Source organism: Onychostruthus taczanowskii, unplaced genomic scaffold, assembly GCF_017590055.1.
Source record: "Onychostruthus taczanowskii isolate IOZ18803 unplaced genomic scaffold, ASM1759005v1 scaffold36, whole genome shotgun sequence".
In the NCBI taxonomy this organism is placed as follows: Eukaryota; Metazoa; Chordata; class Aves; order Passeriformes; family Passeridae; genus Onychostruthus; species Onychostruthus taczanowskii.
Genome location: NW_024501015.1, coordinates 2247262 through 2268498, shown reverse-complemented (window position 1 = coordinate 2268498; position 21237 = coordinate 2247262). Strand labels below are relative to the sequence as shown.

Here is a 21237-nt window from a genome sequence, read left to right as displayed (position 1 = left end):
AAAATATTCAGCTCAATCTTCACATCTCTAATTAATGCTTTCATTAAACAGAACGAGTCCACCTACTTTATACTACAAATACTATTAGTGACTAGACAACACTTTCAGGCTTATAAAGGCAGACAAAATTTAAGCTGTTGATACCTGGAGATGCAGACAACTTTTTGTCTGTAAGGATGGCAGTAGCTGTCTCAATGTTAGATGCATCTGTCAGTTTCTGCTGATGGCCTGCAGTTTTCTTTGTGAAGAGAAATTTTGTTTTGGTACTTGATTAAATGAAAGCCAAAGAACAAAGTAATGTATCTTGCAAAATGTAAAATTTGCTCCAAAATTAGACAGAACCACTCATTTAAACAGTAGGTAATAATAAATATACAAAACCATTTAATTCTACTAAGACTGAAACTGCTTCAGACAATGACTTTTATCATCTTACTTGATGAAGGTCTTTTTCCATAGAAAGAATAATTTCTAAGCAAATTATTAGAAAAATCTCATTTTCTAGAGAATCAGTTACACTTAACTTCATAAACTTAAATCTGATACTCAATTAGAAAAACTGAGTCTGCATCAAAAATATCTGCTGGACTTTTGGAGCAAAGGCAATAAAATCTGGTGTTTGCTGCAAGATGTACAACATTGCCAAAGATAAGGGAGATTTTTAAGGAAAAGCCATAGAAGTTCTGACACGACACCTCATTCACCACCGACCTTCTGGATGAGAAGATGAGTTTTGTATGCAATGTTCTGCGGATAAGAGAAATACTTAAATCTGGTTTTCTTAAGAATTCATATTTGTGCATCTTGCCATTGTGCATAGGCCTCTTCCCTGTTTGAGCTCCTCTCCAACTCTTATTTTTACAAAATTCTGAAGAACTCTGCCCTCAAATCTGGAATTGGCTGACAGGTTCAGTTACTAGGTGGCCTAAGACTTACACCATCATTCAAAAAGATTCATTTATTTACAAAACAGATCTTGGAAGAGTGGTAAGATTACAAAATACATATGGAATACAACTCCATACTGTGTTGTGGAGACTTCTTCCCCACTTGGCTTTTAAACCCTACTTCAAGTTCTCTATTTCCCCACTTTTGGGCTTGGTTTTTTTTGTTGGGCTTTTTTGTGGTGGTATTGGATAAAGGTAGTAATCATGGATTTTCCCAGCCTCAGTTTCAAAATTCTTCCTTGAACAATGTAATGATTATAGGTTCATCTAAACTCTACTAGGCTTCTACAATAGCTACTATAAATTCTATGCTTTGTTTGGACAACTACCTAAAGAGAATCATAGAAGTAATTTCACAACTAGGTTTGTGAAAGAAAATGGTGAAGTGTCATTGCTTACCAGACATTTTAATCCTTTTAAAAAACATTAGTTTTCACAGAAGGAAATTAAACTGTTTTTGAAATGTTACCAAAAAGCAAGCGCAATTTATCCCCTTCTACTTACTGCCTGTTCTGTAAACTTGTTTACTTGTTTTTGAAGTTTTTGACATTCTTTGAATTTCTCCTTGTAATGGTCAGCAGCCATCTGCAGACGAAGCTTCAGATCTTCAACTTCTCTGCGCAGTTCCTGTTCCACTGCGTTTGAAGCTTCCTTAAAAAAAAAAAAAATAGAAATTGTTCTCCCTTTTGTTCAAATACCACTATTTCCTAAAAAGTCTCTTTTCAATTAAAAAAAGCATAATGCACCATATAAGGACTGAAGCTCCTGATTACTGATTGAGCCACTACAGTGCTACACAAGCTACAGGAACCACATCCAGCAACTAGACACAGGCCAGGCTCGGATACTTTCTGGCAACTTGAGGCATTCAGATGACTTGCTACTTCTTTCTTGACACATTTCAAAACACATTCTGTACAACTGAAACTCTAAGGAAAAAAACATGCAATTCTTTGACATTTTAAATATAATAGTTCTTTCAAGTGCTGTAATATTACAGTACTATTTTAATTCTGTTCAGATGAATATATTTTCTTCAAACAGTTACATCATTACAGTAATCCTACTAGCAAATAAATTCAATACAGTTGCAGTCACTGAAGATCCTTGATAAAGCTAACTTTAATCAAAATGATGAAACATATATTAGCTCACTATACTTATATCCAAGACTAAGGTCAAGACAGTTTCCATTACATTTCCATTACAGTTTCCATTATGGTTTCCACTACTTTTTCATACTTATAAGTACTTAAAGCAAATTAACTTTGATTACAAATATTGGAAGGACTTACAAGAATTCAGACAGAATCTATCGAAGACAAAAGAACATTATAAAACAACCCAAGTTTCTACTAATAGATTTTCGTATTTGAATGAATATAATGCTACTGTGGCTCACTTAACAGAATAAAGACAGGGAGAGGATTCAAAACAATATAAGATACTGCATTTTTCTGTGAAAATAATGTGGGGAGAAGTAGATGTGAGTAAGAGCAGAAACCTCCTTTCTGACCAAACCTTCAAATCAGCTAACATGCACTTGATTTCAGTTTGAGTTTAAGATTGAATGCTGAAAGAAAATTTGATAATTATTTGCACTCATCATCCAGAAACCTATTTCATTTCCAGTAAAGCTTTTATAAATACAGACAAACTTCAATACTAAAAGTTTACCTGCTCATTTTTCAGATTTTTGAGTTTCATGAGTTCAGCTAAAGCTTCAGCAAGTTGCTTTTTGAATTTTTCGTTTTCCAGCCGTGCACTGTGAAGATCTGCCATCGTCTTGTCCCGCACATTTACTGCATCACTCAGCTCTTTTGACATGAGAACAGCTTCTTGTTTGCTAGCCTGAATCTGATCTTCAGCTTTCCGAAGCTCCTCTTTCAAAATACTTGCCTCATCCTAGGAAAGAGAAGAGATGGAAGAGAATTCATAATTTTTTAATTCAATGCTTAAATAAAGGTTGGTACAGGGATTAGAAACATCTAAAAGAAAAAGCAACATTTTCCTGGTGGCTTTAGCAAAACTGTTAAATCAAGAAGTCAGTACACAAGTACTACTTTCCCCACTTGTCTTCTCTGCCAGCATTGATGTGCAAATTTATTTCACTGTGAAATAAAGGCAAAGTTTATTTCATAGTGAAATAGTTTCACTATGAAATAGAAGTTTCAATTCTGGATTTTGTTGGAATTTCAGCTTCAGTTGTAATTGTATGACCAAAAAAAGTCTGCTTTCCACATCTCTGCTCTTATCACTGTAGGACTCCAGCATCAAAAGCAAAGTTCATTCCACAGAAGCACACTGAAAGTATCAACAGAGAAGGAGGTTTTACAGTGCCTACAAATGGTTGATGTAAAACACTGTAAAGCAGCTTTGCGATGTTTTTCTCACAGCTCCATTTCCCAAGATCTTGCACAACAAGCTTTCCAGCAGGAAGAGTGAACAAACAGTAATGAAGAGCAAGCTGCAGCATGTAGCACTAAGCACACAGGGCAATCCAAGAGCCAACTGACCAAGCTGAACTACCAGCCTCTCACTCCTCCGAGAAGGCCAGACTTACAAAATATAATTTTAAAATTTTATTTCTTTTAAAAAAAGAAGCTACTATATAAAGTAGTCACTGCCTCTAGGCTCCCTGATGGCATAATCATCTTATTTTTGAGTCCAGACATAAATTCAGTTATCTCTAGTCCATTATTTTTTTTTTAATTTCATGTAAGTCCAGAGGAATACTAATACATTATGTAACCATTTATGAAGATGGATAGACAAGTAAATGCCCTGAAGTCCTGTCTCCTAGCTATTTTTACAGCCCATGATACATTGGTAACATATTTCAGTAAATATCTGCAGTTTCACTGTGTGAGATAAAACTATTAATGATCCCACCAGAAACACCAACAGCAATTTAAGATTAATAAATGACATAAATGTTTGGTCGCTTCAGTACTGACACATATCCACTCCCTTCAAAATAAAACACAGTAGTAATTTAACACATTCAGAAACAAAAAAGCAAGAAAGAGATTAAAACATGATGTAACTTAAAGCTAGACAGTATGCCCTTTTTAAACTCCATGTCCATTCTCAACAGCACTACTTTTCCACTTCAATATTATATTCATAACTCATATTACTTTAAAACAATTTCTAGTCTTTTGAGATCCAAGTTGCTTTGTGGTGAAAAGATTGGCAAGATAGACCAGAAAGATGCCTGTATAATCTGACTTTTCCATGCTGGCCTCAAAGGCTATGTCTAAACTGACTCTCTAATTTGGATCAAGAGCACATTTGTAAAGCAAAACTCCCAGTAAATTTCATTATTGCCTATCACACTGCAGATCAGAGAACAATCTCAGGGCACAGAAATTGCATTCCTTTTGGATGAAATGGAGGATGATGTTCATCAGGAAAAAACACCTAATGGTTATTCTATTGTGGGTTTAGCCTGGCTGGATGCCAGATGCCCACCAAAGCCACTCCACAATTCCCCTCCTCAGTTGGATAAGGGGGAGAATATAACAGAAGGCTTGTGGGTTGTGATGAGGACACACAGAGAGATCACTTAGCAATTAATGTCATGGGCAAAAACAGACTCAGCCTGGGGGGAAAATTAATCTAATTTATTACCAGTCAAATCAGAATAGGATAATGAGAAATAAAACCAAATCTTAACACACCCAGACCCCAACTCCTCTTTTCAAGTTCAACTTCACTCCCAAAATCTCTATCTCCTCTCTTCCAGCAGCACAGCCAGGATGGGGAATGGAGGTTGCAGTCAGTTCATCACATGTTGTCTTTGCTGCTCCTTCCTCCTCAGGGGGAGGACTCCTCACTCTCTTCCTCTGCTCCAGTGTAGGATCCCATCCATGGGGTGCAGTCCTCCAGGAACAGACAGCTCCAGCACACGTCCCCTCTGGGGTCACAGGTCCTGCCGCAAACCTGCTCCAACGCAGAGTCACAGCTTCCTTCAGGCGCATCCTCCTTCTTCAGCATGAGGTCCTCCACAGGCTGCAGGAGGCAGCCTGTCTCACCAGCGTCTTCACCATGGGCTGCTCCAACACCTGGAACCTTTTGCCCTCCTTCACTGACCCTGAGGTCTGCAGAGTTCTGTCTCTCATGCATTCACTCTTCTCTTCAGCTGCACTTTCTTTCACACAGAGGGTTTCCCCCTCTCCCATAGCCTTCTTGTATCTGTTATCCCAGAGGTGCTACCGTCATCACCCCCAGGCTCAGCCTTGGCCAGTGATGGGTCCATTGGCTCTGTCAGGCATTGGCTGGTATTGGCTCTCAGGGGAAGCTTCTGGCAGCTTCCCACAGAAGCCACTCAGCTACCGAAACCTACACAAACTCAATACAGGCATCCATAGCACCCAACTAAAATTAAGTCTGAAGTAACCCGACATGGACCACACACACCATAAATATGAGTTCTTCAGCAATTTCACTCTCCTGTTACACCACACTGCTTGCTAAATAACCACAGCGCTGCCACAGGGCACACTAAGGCACCTCTTCCTTCAAAACTCGACTGTCACTGCAGAGTTCTCAGTCAGCATTGTAGCTCAACAGCACATTCACCTAACAAGCCCTTCAGCAATCATTCTATAGCTCCTCTTTTCTTCTCCATCACCCTCTACAGTCTCAACACAGCTACATTACAAACTTTCTCCTCAACCTCCTTTCATTTTTCATGAAGCTAAAAGCAATGCAGGAGCACACCACGTTTACTGAACTCAAAAATTACCTTTCCATGCACAGCTAATCTCAGTTCATCATGTGAGACCTCCACAAGCTCAGAAGGCGCAAACCTAGAACAGATCTCAATCTTTTCACCATTTTCTGCATCTACTGAGAATATCATAATCCTCATGCCTCTTAGCCTATACCCTGGTGATTTCTTCCACTTCTTCCTTTCTTTTATCAAGAACATACAACATTAGATATGTTTATCCAAATCAGGCCAATTATATTGAGTACTGCTTACCTTGTTTGACGAGGAGTGCAAAATAGCTTTCTTCACATTTTCTTTTTCAGCTATTAATAGCTGTAATCTGCCAACCTCCTCTTTATAATACGATATCATGTTTTCTCTGTTTGCATCCAAATTCTTAAACGTCTGGATTTCTTTTACTAGTTTGGTGTTTTCTATTTCTGTATTCTTCAAGTGTATCTGCAATGATGCTAAAACATGTCAAACTTCTTCCACGTTAGAACTACTGTTCACCTATCTATTTATGTGCTCACTAAATTCTAATCTATTCTAACTTGAGGCAGATTAGAATTGGTAAAGAGAAAAATTAAATATTTTATATTATCACTGCCCTCTAGCCCAAAATTTCTGGCTAGAATTCTTTCAGCATGGTCACCTAACAACAGCTCCACTCTACAAGCTAGAAGTTAAAGCCCTAATTTCTCTCAACATCACATTAAGTTATTCAAGACTCACTCCTCTCTTCACAAATGATGGACAACTCAGGACAAGCAAAAGATAAATGACTTGAAGAAAACTAAAGAGAAATTAAACTTCTATTAGCCCATAGTCATCTAAGCAAACAGGTCTACATCAAGAGTATTAATTTTCAATGGCAGCAAACTACTTCTAACAACTCTGCCTACAATAATGCAAAATAGCTCCTGCACTCAGGTGTTTTCCACTCAGACCAGAAGATCTGTGTTATTTACAGAAGTATTCCATGCTTATAAAAGATGCTTTGAGATTTTATAATCTAGGAACAGAAATAATTTTTTTAATACACTTGATCTGTTTCACGCAACCTAAGGATTTTATTATTTTAGCATATAATGTTTTTTCTGCTTTGGGGGGAGGGAGGGTGGCAGTGTATTTTATTCTATATATGGGTGTCTCTCAATACCAGCAAAAGAAATCAGCCATGCTAGTAAAAGCCAATGCAACAGAGAATCTACTAAAGCTTCTCAGAGTTATACGCAAGGCTCAAGAAGAGGGATCTAGAAAACAAAGTCTGGAGAGAGAATTTAAATGACTAAAGTATTTTAGTTATGAAAAAGTGTTTTAAAGATGATCAGTTACTGGGTGATGCACTGCATAACTGAAGAATTTTCTCACTAGAATCTATTATTTTTTGTTACTGTGTCTCAGCTTTAAGAAATTGGTGATTCATTCTCCTTCTCAGAAACCTTTTCATAGCATGGTTGAATTCAGATGCTGTTTTCCTCATTCATTTTTATACAAGAACATCTATAACTATCTTAAAGATATGTTTACAGAAGTTGCCCATTTCCTTTTTTTCCTTAACAAATTCAATTTATTAGACTTCTCCATAAAACCTTATTACCTTTATTTCAAACCACTTCATTCCAGTGTATACAGGTACATATAATAAAGTTACCTTATAAAGTTCCTTTTCATCCTTTTCTGTCTTTAATACACATTCAAGTTGCTCCTTCTCAAGCATCACTTTCTTCAGTTTGTCCTTCAGACTAAAACAATGAAGGATTAATGGTACAGTACTATTAATACAGAAAATCCATGCATATAATAAACATTGTTAGTTTAAAAAAACACCTTTGGGGAAAAAAAAGTAAAATAAGGAAGGTAAGGAATACAAGACTAAGTACCTGTCTAACTCAGTTTCTTTTGCAATGGCTTTCTGAGTAACAGTCATGATATCTTCTTCAAGCTGGAGAACTTTTGAAGCAGCCTCATCATGCTTCTTCTTCAAGTCATTATTTTCCCTTTTAAAATGTTCTGATGCTTGAATATTTTCCTTTAAAATAAAAAATGCAAATAGATGCCATTTAAGAATGTGATTCTTCAGAAGAAAAACATGTTATTTGAATTAATGCCAAAACATGGCCATTAGATTTCTTCTCTTCCTTAAAATGTATAACTAGCCCATTTAAAGTATACATAAATAAATATATATTGAATATTGCTACGCACAGTTCATATATTAATAAGGGGTCAATAAGGAGTTTGTTTGGGCACAAGCATACAGTCACTCAGAGACTACCAAATACTTCAGAGTGCAGAATAAACACATTATTTCCTATCTTTTGCCTATTTCCTTTAGGCAAACAAACCACTGACTGTCTAGCTTAGAAAAAAAGAACATTTATTTCTCTTTGTATTTGCTTTTACTTAAAAAGAAGACCTTGCATTTTTCCAGACAGTTACACTACAGTAGCAAACCACAGTAAAGACATTGCAAGCAAAAGGAGAAACAAAACAAAACAAAATTCTGATTTAGAGCCGGTTACTACATGACATTCTCTTAGCTAGAACATACAGAATGTCCCACATAGCTCAAGGAAGCTCATGTAACCACTGTGGGATTTATGGAAGCAGAGACAGAGGATAATGACAATACCCAAAACAGATTCCTTTGTCAGAAAACTGACAAATACAAGATGGGAAACCACGGTCAAGTATGGCATTCGTTATCTAATTACAGTAATGTCCATATTGTTCTAAGGCAATGGACAGCTGAATGCCATCTCCGCTGCAACAAAACAGTCATTTAAAGTCAAGTTATCTTAAATAAGCCTAAAAATGGGGTTTTTTTCAATATAACTACTTTCTTGGAAAAAATAAGTTACACTAAAGTAAATCACACATACTGAGATAATATGCCACCTTTTTTCTGATACTGAAGTATGATAAAGCTCAGCTTATTATTAACCATGACAGTGATATGAATCAAAATGTAAAACAAGGTCAAGACAGACTGACCAACATACTTAACTACAGCATGACTTAGGAGTGTTTGTGTAGCTACTAAGGTACAAGTTGTCTTTCTACTCTAGATTTGGAAGATTAAAGCACTACTTCATCTATTCATTTTTAAACAGAGCTCAATGCCCTGAAATAACAAGACTGTACTGTTACATCAAGAGAAACACATCAGCCAGACTTTACGAAGAACCCCTACTGACCAAATTCCAACCTAACAAACAATGTTTTAAGTACAATAAAATATAATGAGGACTGGTTGTAGTCATTAATTGTCAAGATACACTGTTCACAAGTATAATTAAGCCTCACTTTTACAAGCAACTAAACAGAAGTTTGAGCATTATGATTTTTTTTTTTTTTTTTTGGCGGGGGGGATGGGGTTGAGGGGTAAGTAGTGAACTGAGGAGTGGCAAATGTATCTGATGACTCACTCACTTGCTACACACTATACCAGCATGTAGACTTTAGTTTTTGTTATATATGCTACATAAAAGAAAAGGATTAATATATTACCACTGTTTAAACTCTGAATGGCTTTTATATGTCTTAATATAAAAAAGAATTTCAAGGGATCATGAACGTGCCATCTTTTTTTAAAAAAACAGCATTGGAGAAGATAACCCACAAGTTTCATAAGGTCTTTATTTTTTATGAGCTATCAGTTTCTTGCAACCAAAAATACAAACCCTTGGTGTAACAAGGGCAGGACATTTTAATTAAAGTCAGTATTCCAAGTAAAACTTGCTATATAACCAGCAGCAACAACACACTCTATAACTGCTTGTCCTCCCCTAGTGCAGTAGAGACTAATTACTTGCCCCTGTTTTGAAAGCCTAGTATAGTAAAAAGTCTATTTCAATGCATATCTGTGTTTTCTCTAAACACCACTTTGGTATAACTGTAACTGTTGTAACCCAAGTGCCTTCAAAAGAATTTAATCTGATACATTATATATACAAACTGTACAAACAGTTCAAACAGGCTGCCAAAGGTAACATATATTAAAAGGAATTAATAGCCTGAAAAAAATTCTCTCCACAAACAGCATTACAATTGATGCTGCTTTGCTAGTTATTCTAAAGGGACATGGTACTAAAATGTAAAAGTTCCATACTTAACAGATTCTCACCTAATAAACTTGTTTAGATACAACTAAAGCCTACAGTTTTTAAAGAAAAAAAAAAAGGATTAATTTTTAGAGACGACTTGTTATTTTACTGAATTCTTAGTAGTTCAATTTAGATACAGCAATCCCTAGTCCCATACACTGGTTACAGTGGTTTCAGAGCCTGTAAAATTTAAAATGAGTGCTCTTAGACTATTTTACAGGTAAAGTCAACTGTGTTTAGAAGGAGTCTAAAGGGGAAGAATATAATAAACACATCAAATAAATGTACAACCCCTCTTACAAAAAAGATAATTACTTTGTGTAGTCATTGCTTTAAATAATTTATCTTGTCTGGTACATCTACCAATATTACAATTTTCTTCCACCTTCTTAACAGAGGAATAAAAAAAGCACAGCAAGAACATGAATCATTTTAATGAACTGGTTTAAAAACACTCAACAATTTTAACGTTATTTTTAATCCCATTACAAATGCAGCTCCCCCATCTCCCTCCCTAGAGCTGCAACAGCCGTAAGGGTGGAAGTGGGAAGCAAACTGCACCACAAGGGTCAAGAGTAAGCAACCAGAAATTACTTAAATCAGCTTTACTGCTGCAAAAGAAGTTATCAAAACAAAAATTCCTGTAACTACTAGGAGTCTGATTAGTAAAATGAAACAACAAAAATTCAATGAGTTGTAAGGTAAATCTCCCTAGAATCAAAATTACATTTTGAAAATCTTGATGTACCTTCAGGTAGAGAACAAGAAGAAATATGGGGGTTTCGAAATCTTTACTGTTCTAAAATGGCAGAAGATTTAAGACTGATTATTTTTAAAATAATTTTATAGTAATTCCATGCAACACTGTCCTCATAAAGCTCTTATAAGCTCTACCTAAAGGATACGCAAAGACTTTGTCTGGGGTCATCCCTGAAACAGGTTTAAAATTCATTTAATAAATAAATTTCCACTGTAAAAGGACTAATAATCTTTCATTTGAGAATGGAACAGTCATAATGTTTCTAAATTCTCATTTTTATAACAGAAAACCATGGCAAAAATCTCCACATTCAACAGTGAAGAACAGCATGCTTTCCCTACTTATTTCTTCCTTCTAGTGGATTTTTACAACAGCGGTAAAACATCGCTGAGCACAGTCTGGTTAGTGGAATGGTACAGACATCCCTTCCTATGATTACCACATACAAGACATTTTTCAAACATACTGAAGGTAGAGAGATCCAGCAGACTAGAAAAATACAATCCAAGACTATTTCCAGACGTGACACCTTGCAGCTTGGCAATGGTCAGCATAACTTTTTATGTTTCATCTTCCTTTTCCATACCATGCAGAACTCCCTACCAACCTTTTCAAAACCTTCCCACACCTAAAACATTCACCTTTGATTAATGGCTAGTACCTGCAGCCCTTTTTTTCACCTTTTAGAGAATGCATACACCGTAATGAAGAATGGTGAGAAGTTAAAAATGAGCTATGCTGCTCACACTGAAGAGGTCAAATCACAAAATACAAGGCAATATATTTAAAACCAATTATTTTTAAAAAAGCAAATCAACACAAAAAAAAAAAAGCAGCACCACCTTTCAGCTGGATTGATTTACTGGATTATTGGATTGATTGATTGATGCAATTTAATGTCAGAGGAACCATTACACTTGAAATCCTACAGAGAATTTAGGGGTCTTGGATCAGTTATCTGCAGGAGCCTTTTCTTTATCCCATTGACATCACAGCAGCTCCAACAGAATCACGAGAATCACTTGTCTGACATCATAGTCTGTTTAAAGACCTCTGAGTATAAATGATGACCACAACATAGCACCGTTGCAGCCAGCACAAAATCCCATGTTATGTGTTATGTGCCCATAACACATAACACGAAAGTTCTGCAAGGAAACCTCAAGTTGCAATTTTTCTTTCTAAAAAAAATTTAAGCATTCAGTAAAGTAAAAGAGCAAACCAACTCTAAATAAAGTCAATGACATTAAGCTTTTACCCTTGTGACTACGACTTGAATAGAAACACTGCTCTAAAAAACACTGCAGTCAGTCTATTTCGAAAATCTAAAATGTCACAACATTAGTACTTTAGTTAGTACTTTAACTAACATCGTAAAAGTGATCAAAACTACAAAACTAAGGTCTAAGTCTGTAAGAGTTCATATAAGTTACATCAGTCACTCAATTACTGTCATGAAGACTACAAACATGCAAGTTTTTGCAGGAGGCTGCTGAAGCATTTACACACACTATGATTTTGCGCATATATTTACATGTCAGAATGTTAATTTCTTAAAACATGCTATAATTTCACTATAGGCTATTGATTTTGCAAAGTCGTTTCCATGAACATATAATTTGAATCGTAGAATATCTCAAGTTACTATTTAATTTTCCAATGAAATAATTTTCAATTGCCCAGTTTAAGAAATATTCATACACAGAACAGGCAAAAAGACATGAACCAGGGCTTTCTCTTCATGTGATGTTTATAGTACCCAAGGGTGCTGTAATTGCTGGTACCAACCAGAGGAAAGTCAGTGTTTAATTTGTGTCTAAAATTAAATGAAACTGGGGGGAGGTTTGCTTTCTGGGCTGGGGGGCAGTTTGCCTTTTGGACAGTTCTACTTAATTTTTGGAATTTTTTTTCCTAGAAAAATGCATCTTCCTGACCATCAGATGTTCACACATGCAGCACACATGAACAGTACAAACAGAGCCTGGTCCAAAGAGACACTGAAAAAACAATTGGCTCACTTCTATGCACTCAGGCTGAACTGGGCACTTGCACTGCTTACTTGTACTGCTGAAATGATCACACTGCACAACAGTGTTTTTTCACTACCTAAGCAGAGAAACTCTCCTTATAAAATGATATCAAAAGCAAGCTTAAATGAATCCCTGATACTTGAATAAAATTTTGTAATAAATAAAGCTACTGTGCAGGTAGAACCTGTCTGCAGAATATGAATTTACATGCATGCCTTATTAAAATTCCCCATCAGATAGTTGAATAAGACCACTTTTAAAAAGTTAAATGGTAAACTAATTTTACAAAAAGAAAGAACATGTTTCTTACATGAAAGAACAAGTTTATCAAGTCAGTAAATTCACTTCTGCATCAATTTATGCCAGCATCATAACAGAAACACTATTCAAATGTTAATGAGATCAAAGGATGAACAGGCAGTCTTCAAATCCATTGCTTCTGACTCAAGCTAAACATAGAAACTACTGCCAGAGGAATAAGACTTGTCACCAGTCACATTAAAGAAATCAGCTCAGAAGTGCCCTCTTCCCACTAGAGGGAGACCAATGACTGTAAAAGCATCTTTTGCAAGCTCTGCTCTCTAGAAAAGCACAAAACCAGTGTTCACAAAATTGAATGGTTGCAGAGTATCAAAGGAATGACCAATGAAAGACACACAATGACTACTACATGCTTCTCTTCTTCAGCACAGTAAGACCGAATCTTAAAACAGCAGGCAAGTGCACTGCTGCCACAGACCTTACACATGGTTTAAGCATACACAAAACTGGGAACACAAAGACCAAAAAGCATTCTTATTATGTACAAAGCTATACACATTTTACATTCATAATGTCTAAGATGAAGATTAGAAATATTTATATTATCATTTTCTAAATAAAAACATGCTAAGCTTTTCTTTCCTTTTTTAAAAAAAGTTTGTTTCCTTCAATTTTTAAAAAGCAAAATACATACAGATAAAAGCAGCATAATAATGTTATTCAACACACTGATTAGGTACCAGTTTATGAAAGTAAACCAAAGAAAAGGTTAAAATATTAAAAGCAACCTGAAACAGTTCTGTAATCATGTATAATATGTCATCTTCTTAAGCAAAATAATCATAGTGTGTAACAACCCCATTATTTTAACAGTGTTATATTGCTAGAGTTGCAAGTTGCATATATAGCATGATCCTAAATAAAAGTATGCTACCAGGGAACATCACCCTAGTAAAAACAGAGTAACTCTGAAACACTAACAGAAGGTTGTAAGAAAAAGATGTGATATTTCTGAAACATTTCCAATAATTTCACATTTACTCTGAATTCCCACACAGAGTAGTAACAGATTAAGTTAAATCTTCACACTCAGTAAGAACTATTTTAATGTCATCTGGGGAAAAAAAAAAGTAGGAAAGGTTTAACTGACATGAAAACTGCTGCAAAGGAATAGTATACTTTCCTTTAACTGAAAATATTAGCAAGCCTATGGCAAGCCCTTTACAAAAGGCTAAACGAGGGGAGCAGGAAATTTTCATGCTTGGGGGCAGGAAAAAGGAAAGGCCACTTATACTCTCTCTAAACTGATTCTGTCAGAACAACTACATACTGCATTAAGCAGGCCTTGGATACGAGGAGAAAGATCAACCTAAAAGAAATATAGACTGAATTTGTCTCTCATCTTACAATATCTCAAGTTTTGGCAGGGTAAGGTTATTAACACAACTTAGTGGTAATAAACCATAATTACACACTTAAAAAGTGGGGATGGACAGCATGTTCCCTGTGAGTGCAAACACTGACTAATGCAGAGCTGTGTGTCTTGCAAATAGTTTTCTGTGACAGTGGCAACAAGAAGAAAAAATACTGTCTGTAGAATCATTCATGTGTTCAATATGAATTTTTTTACTAATGTGATAAAGCACTAGAAAAAAAAAAAAACAAATCTAAAAAAGCAAAAGCCTTTAGGGACAAGAATGCAATACCGTGTTACAAGAAGATCTGTTTCAGGAACCCTAATAGCACATCATGACTTTACATCTTGAAGGTGTTTATTCCTCCTACCTTTGGTAGGAAATGACATGGCTAGCTTTTAAGAAGGCAACACAAAACTGTTTATCTCCTGAATAGCAAGGGGCACCTTAGCAAACCAAAGTCTGTATTCTGCTGTAGCCGTTAATTTCAAGTGCCACAAACACAGGAACTCTCATATTTGTAAAACTCAAAGAACGGGAATTGTTTCAATACCTGAAAAATATGCATAGAGCCCAATAGTCAAGCTTCATGGAGCACTGATTGTATTACATCTGCATAGATTCTTAAAAGCCATAGTTCTTAAAAGACTGATCTATCTTTAGTTTATCTCTTCCTAATATCTTCCCCAACCACTTACAAAATACGCCAACTCGCCAAAAAGCAGATGGAGAAGACATCAGTTTCACTGCCCAAAATTCTTTAAGAGTAACTAGGTGTGAAGAGAGGTCATTTAATCAGGAGTAGGAGGGAAGCACCAATTGGGATTAGCTGTGGCATTGTCATGTCTAGAACAATCCTGTCTATTTTAAGAAAGCAATGCTTCTACAGAAGCATTTCTCAATTATCCAAACTACTTCTGAGCTATTTCTGAAAATAAAGTACTGATAAAAACACCAAAAGGAAGAAGTAGCCTGAAGGCATATGAATAAATATGACCAAAAGGGGGATTTTAATAAAACTTTTTAAGGAAACATTTTCACATTAGGAACTTCGAGCTTTCCCATCTTATTTTTGTTACACTGCACCACAGTTAAGTAACTTATGTACAACAACCCCATACCACACCTTCCACATTCTGTTCAATTCAATTACAAAAACATAACCTAGCTTAACAATGGATTTGATCAAAAGACAAAACACATGAGCTAAGATACCTACATAATTTTCTCTGAAGAAACTAAGAAATATTTTCAGAAATTGGGCAGATTGGCAATTATTATGGATCGAGGGATTCATAATTCCAGGGCTCCCTTATCACAATACAAATGTAATAAGCAAATTTTAGTTGCCAATACATTGAGTGCTCTGCACTCAATTAGGATCAAATACATGTGCCTGTACAGACACATCCACTTCCTTGACACATGCAATTACTGCTTTTTAAAACACAGTGCTTTGTACTACTGTGGATTTTTTTAGAGCTTTTTGCACAAGCAGAATATACTGTGTATTTCCTGATGGAAGTACTTGCAAAAACAAACAAAAAAAAAAAAGAACACTCTTAAGAGATTGCACATGGGTTCAATGTAACTTACCTTCACTTTTAACAGAAATACATTTCTATCAACTATAGCTGCCTTAAACTACAAAGGTAATGACATCCAGTATATACAATAATCATATTTTCTTATATGGCCTATTTCATTTTATTAATTGTTGTTCATTAGTCTAATATGCTTTAAAGTATATTGGAAGATTTTTAAAGAAGAATTCCAAAAAAGTTAAACCTTCGCCTAAGTTAAAGACTTTTAAAAATACAGATTTTAAATTCATCTGTCCCACTTCTTAGCTATTTATGTATTAAAAGTTTGTAGAGCATAACTAAAAATTCACATTCATATGAAAAAAGAGAACTAGAAACAAAAGAAGAAAATAAAAAGCTCCCATAGTACTTAGTTAAAACAACCCCTCAAAGGCAAAAGAACTATAAGCCAAGCCATAGCAACCTGGCCCACACTAAGCACCTGTGAAGATTCTGCTGTTACAGAAAATACAAATACATTCTGATTACTTATCACTTCTAAAATTATCCCCTGTAGTCTAATATGAAAACATCCAAATTAACACATTGCTTAGAGTATTGCCAACAACAACTATTCACATCACACAAAGCACATTAGATTATCTGGGGGCTGTGTTCAGGAGCTGTTTTGTAAGACCTGTGTTAGTGGTTAGTTGGAATGGGGATGTTTTGTGGGGTTGTTTTGTTTGGATTTTTGGGTTTGGTTGATGCTTTATTTTTTAAACAAGTCACAAGAAAAATAAAACCTAGATACTGAAACCCAGCTGAGTGCTGTGTCAGTGCTTCTCAGGAATCTTTAAATCAATCCCTTAACACACTGTATGTACTCCCAGCAAACATGAGTACATAATCCTGTGATGTACTTCGTGTACTGGGCTGGGGGCAAGAAGAGTAAGTCATCTTTAAGACTGAAGAGCCACATTGCTTATTAAAATTTCCAATGTTTAAAACATTAACTTACTGCACCTGATTTAGTAGATGTTCACTTAATTTTCAGGAATAACACTCAATTTATATTCTGCTTATATACATAAACAAATTAACACTTTTTCAACTCAGCAGATATGTTTCTTTTTTTAGAAAAACAGTGAAAAACAGACAATAGGAAAAAAATGCAAAATAGGACAGCATCAAATTCTTAGAAACAAAAAAAAAATTGCCTGAGTTAGAAAACTTCCACAGTATTTTAGCCAGGCAAAGAGCTACATCAGCCTCAGTTTAGATAGCTATTTGTAGCCAAATACAAGTGAGAAGTTTGTCACACTGCATTCTCTCTTCATGAAAATACAAGGCCAAAGCAGAACAACAATAGTAGATAAAAAAGAGACAGTAAAAAAACCACAAACCCAAACATTCCTGAAATTGAGTTCTATTTGCTAAATTCTGCTATCTTAGAGGCAAAATGATTCTGGATTAGAGAAGTTCATTGCAAAATGTGAGAAAGCACTGAGACGTTTTTGTTCCTATACAGTCTAACTGTATCCTTGCGTGACAGCAGTTAGAATTCCATTTCAGAAATCGTTCTAAAATGGAATTGTAAAGCTAACATGGATTGGAACTAACAGCTACTTTCAAACATTTTTTTTTAAATAAGAGCCTCAAGGGACAATAAACATTATCTATGTAGCTCACTCAGATTTATCCACCAAACTTATGATCTGTAAATCAATGAAATGTGAATTTATATCCTTCTCTCATTGATTTGAGCTAGTTCTCCCATGCATGTGAAATTAATATAATTCTTTAACAGAAAAAGCTTTTTTCTCAACATCTTATCTTTCCTTTTTTCCTTAGCCAACACTCCAGTCCATTTCATTTACAGTTCAGAAGTATACTACAAAGCACTAACATTTTGAAGTTCTCTCAACAAATTCCTATTAAAGGTGTATGACACAGGACTGTTGACATGTACATACTAGTACCTAGAAATAGTCTATTAACTGCTGTCCACAGCTAAATTATGTAGGCTTCATTACTTCAAATTTGTCCATGTCACCACCTCCCTTCCACATGTTCTTAATCTTCTCCTAAAAGCTGAGTTTTTTAAAAAGCAGCAGCTTAAACACAGATTAGGTCCAACTTTTAGGTGCTTTTTTTATAGTATTAGATTTCCTCCTTACCACATGCAGAATTCCAAATTAAGCTGGCTTTGGTTTAGGCTACATTTACATTTTCGCTATTAATTAACACTTTAAACAGATTTTTAGATTTATGCTTCTTGTCCTTTTGAGCTGTGAAACCTTTTAAGAGAAGTCAGTTACTACATGCTTTTCTCTCCTTACATACCTTGGCAGAAGCATTCTCTGGTGATCTTTGCTTTTCATACCAAAAATGTTTACCATTTTCAACAGGCTGTGTTCTATGCAGTTATTCCCTAAGGAGAGCTTTTTTGAACAGTTTTTCTCCATTTTAAATTAATGTAAGCAAACTTTAAATTATCAACTACTTTCCACTATGAATTCCACAGTTAAATATCAAACATCTGGTAACAGTTGTCACTGATTATCTTACCAAGCCTGGTACCAAAAGCCTTAAATATTTTAGCCATTTTACAACATAAAAGCAATAGTGGCAGGAGGTTAATAGGAACTGACCTATTCTAGTGTAAATGTCTATCTAACTGCTGAGGGGTTTTGATAGCTGATTTTCACAGTTTGACTGGTTCTTGAAAAAGCAGTAATACAGACATTATGAATCAGCTTTAATCGGTTAAACAACTAACCTTTTGCTCTGCTTGCAGTTGTTCACATCTCTGCTTCTCATTGTTAAGTTCTTTTTCCAGTTGTTCAACTTGATCTCTGAGTTGTGTAGTTTCCTTTTCCAGAACAGAAGTTACCTTTAACAGCTCTTCTTTTTCTTTTATTATTTTTTCAATTTTAAACTGAAAAAAAAAATTAAAAGAAAAAAGAAAATAATGGGGTTTGGTAATCTCTGAGTTGTGTAGTTTCCTTTTCCAGAACAGAAGTTACCTTTAACAGCTCTTCTTTTTCTTTTATTATTTTTTCAATTTTAAACTGAAAAAAAAATTAAAAGAAAATAATGGGGTTTGGTATTTTTCTCCCCTTCAGTCTTATCAAACAAATGGATAACTAATTACTCCAGTGTTTGAGCAGAAACACAAATCGTGTGTTCCCCAGTTGGGTTATCACAGTTTTCCCCTAATTCTCAAATTTCTGAAGTTTAATTGCTTTTGCTGCATAGTACCAGACTACCATTAGATAGCATACTCTGCAGTGTCCTGATTTATCCTCAAGTTTTCCTTCCTTAAATGAAGTGCTTTCACTGTTCCCAAGTGACAGCAACTGTGGAAGAGCTAATTCTGATGACAGCAGCTTGGTGAAAAAAAGACAGCTGACTGTAGAGACACACATTCTCTCTACAGCAGTACTTGAGGAATTTCTTGAGAAAAATGAATACACGCATTCCACCTTGCACCCCACCACCACCTGAAAAGTAAGCCCTGGAACATGAACTGTGCCCTTTCAATACCTAAAGGGAGCTTATAAAAAAGACAGGCAGACTATTTAGTAAAGCCTGTAGTAACAGAACAAGCTGTGAAGGTTTTAAACCTTCAGATTAGATATAAGGAAAAAACTTTTATTATGAGGATGGTGAAACACTAGAAAGGTTTGCCCAGAGAGGTGGCAGATGCAATATCCTTGGAAAAGTTGAAGGTCAGGCTGGATGGGGCTGTGTGCAACCTAACCTAGTTGGAGATGTTCCTACTCACTTCAGGGGGTTGGTGTATATGACATTATATGGTTCCTTCCAACCCAAACGATTCTACAGTTCTATAAACAAAGATCATAAAAAATACTTGAGAACTTATTTAACTGTAATACTACAAGTACATATCTGAAAAGCAAAAATATTCCAGATGTATCTCTGTACTGAATCTCTTATCCCTAAATACACATGCACATATGTGCCTAGATACACCTAACAGGATAAAATGTCTGATGTCAAGGTAACAATTTTCCAAGAAGCAACTCAAACAAAAGTTAGTCTGGGTTTCTTTTTTGTTTGTTTGGGTTTAAACAGCGTTCGGCCTACAAACAGCAACGAGCAAATTTAAAACACCTTGACTCTGGATATACAAACACAAGACCAATCACATCTCCCTAGCAAAGAGCACAATGCATAGAAAACTGCTTTAAATAAAATAAGAGCTACTCTAATATACTTAGGCATCTGCAATTATTCAGCTCAGTCTCCAGGGCTCTTAATTTGGGCAAAAATAAAAGTATACTGATTCCATAACTCTTTTTCCTTACAAGAAGCACCATTTCACACAAAGGGTATCTTCCCCCCGCTCCAGTTAGTTGGTGACTACAGGTGTGAGAGAAGGGCAGTATCTACTCTTCTGTTTCTCTGTCCATGTTTAGTGCTATACATTTTTACATCTTGATTTGTTTAACATGCAAATGTTCTAATTTCAACCAAATACTACAGAACAAGCCAGAAATATATACATTACATGGACATATGCAGGTCTTTTCCTACTAGTTTTTTCTTCAGTATCTGTGATTGTGTGTATATAGTAAAAAAAGAAATAGCATTTTAAGATTTTTTTGTATCAAACCTCAAGAAGTCCAGCTTTCGTGGTCACCACTAACATATCAGAGTTTCCTTCATCTTCCATAGTGAGCAATTCTTCAACAGAAGAGGTACGAAACTGGAAAGGTGTGCTTGCTCCACGGATCTCTCCTTTGTAAGTCACGTAACAGAACTGATAAAATTCTCCATCATCATTTGGTAGATAATATCCTAGCAAAATAAATTCATATTTGAAGAAATAGTCTACACAAACTCACAAGTCTCCATCTGCAGCCAGATTACCACATCATGTTTGACTTACAGATTTCATGCTCATTGCCTCAGTATGGCATAAGTATACCATTAAAACAGCAGAAAAAAAAAGTCATCCTACTTAGTAACTTTCAATCCTCAGCAATTTCTATTAGCATTTAAGACAAAGATTAAACAGTGTTAAGCAACAGCTGCTCTATGTAGACATCTCCTCACATACATTAGGTAATAGCTGCTGCGTATACATTTATGAAACAGCATCATTGGCAATCAGATGCCATGAAGTTGCATCATGACCACATTATTGTGTGACTGCTGTACAGACTGCTGTACAGTCACAGAACAGAGAGTAAGTGATTTTTTTGGCCTTGAAATACATACACAAGAAAATACAACAGAAAAACACAAAATAATATGCAACGAGAAGACATCTGCAGTTTCAGGGGGTACCATTTGTACATAGGGTTTTGTTGTTGTTTTGGAAGGCAGGGTTTTGTAGGACAAACATCCTTTTTTTTTCTATTTTTTTAAGCACAGAAATGTTCTGAATGGATGACACCAGCTGAAAGGGATGAGCCTGGAATTTAACAAAGAGCTTATTTT

General features: G+C 35.5%; 1 protein-coding gene across 6 annotated transcripts in view; it reads right to left on the bottom strand.

Annotated features, from left to right (window-relative positions):
* The window catches only part of TAX1BP1 (Tax1 binding protein 1), a 55674-nt gene that overhangs the window by 15030 nt on the left and 19407 nt on the right, over positions 1-21237 (bottom strand). For 2 of the 6 annotated variants that reach the window (XM_041411457.1, XM_041411458.1), the window contains exons 4-12: positions 20408-20592; positions 18755-18839; positions 18548-18621; positions 7551-7699; positions 7322-7412; positions 5938-6123; positions 2625-2852; positions 1452-1598; positions 145-238 (exon numbers count right to left, since the gene is read on the bottom strand). In XM_041411457.1, the coding sequence (XP_041267391.1) occupies positions 145-238; positions 1452-1598; positions 2625-2852; positions 5938-6123; positions 7322-7412; positions 7551-7699; positions 18548-18621; positions 18755-18839; positions 20408-20592 (1239 nt within the window). Of the gene's footprint in view, positions 1-144; positions 239-1451; positions 1599-2624; positions 2853-5937; positions 6124-7321; positions 7413-7550; positions 7700-18547; positions 18707-18754; positions 18840-20407; positions 20593-21237 lie in introns of all 6 variants that reach the window. The other 4 variants (XM_041411456.1, XM_041411460.1, XM_041411459.1 and 1 more) reach the window with 4 other exon arrangements.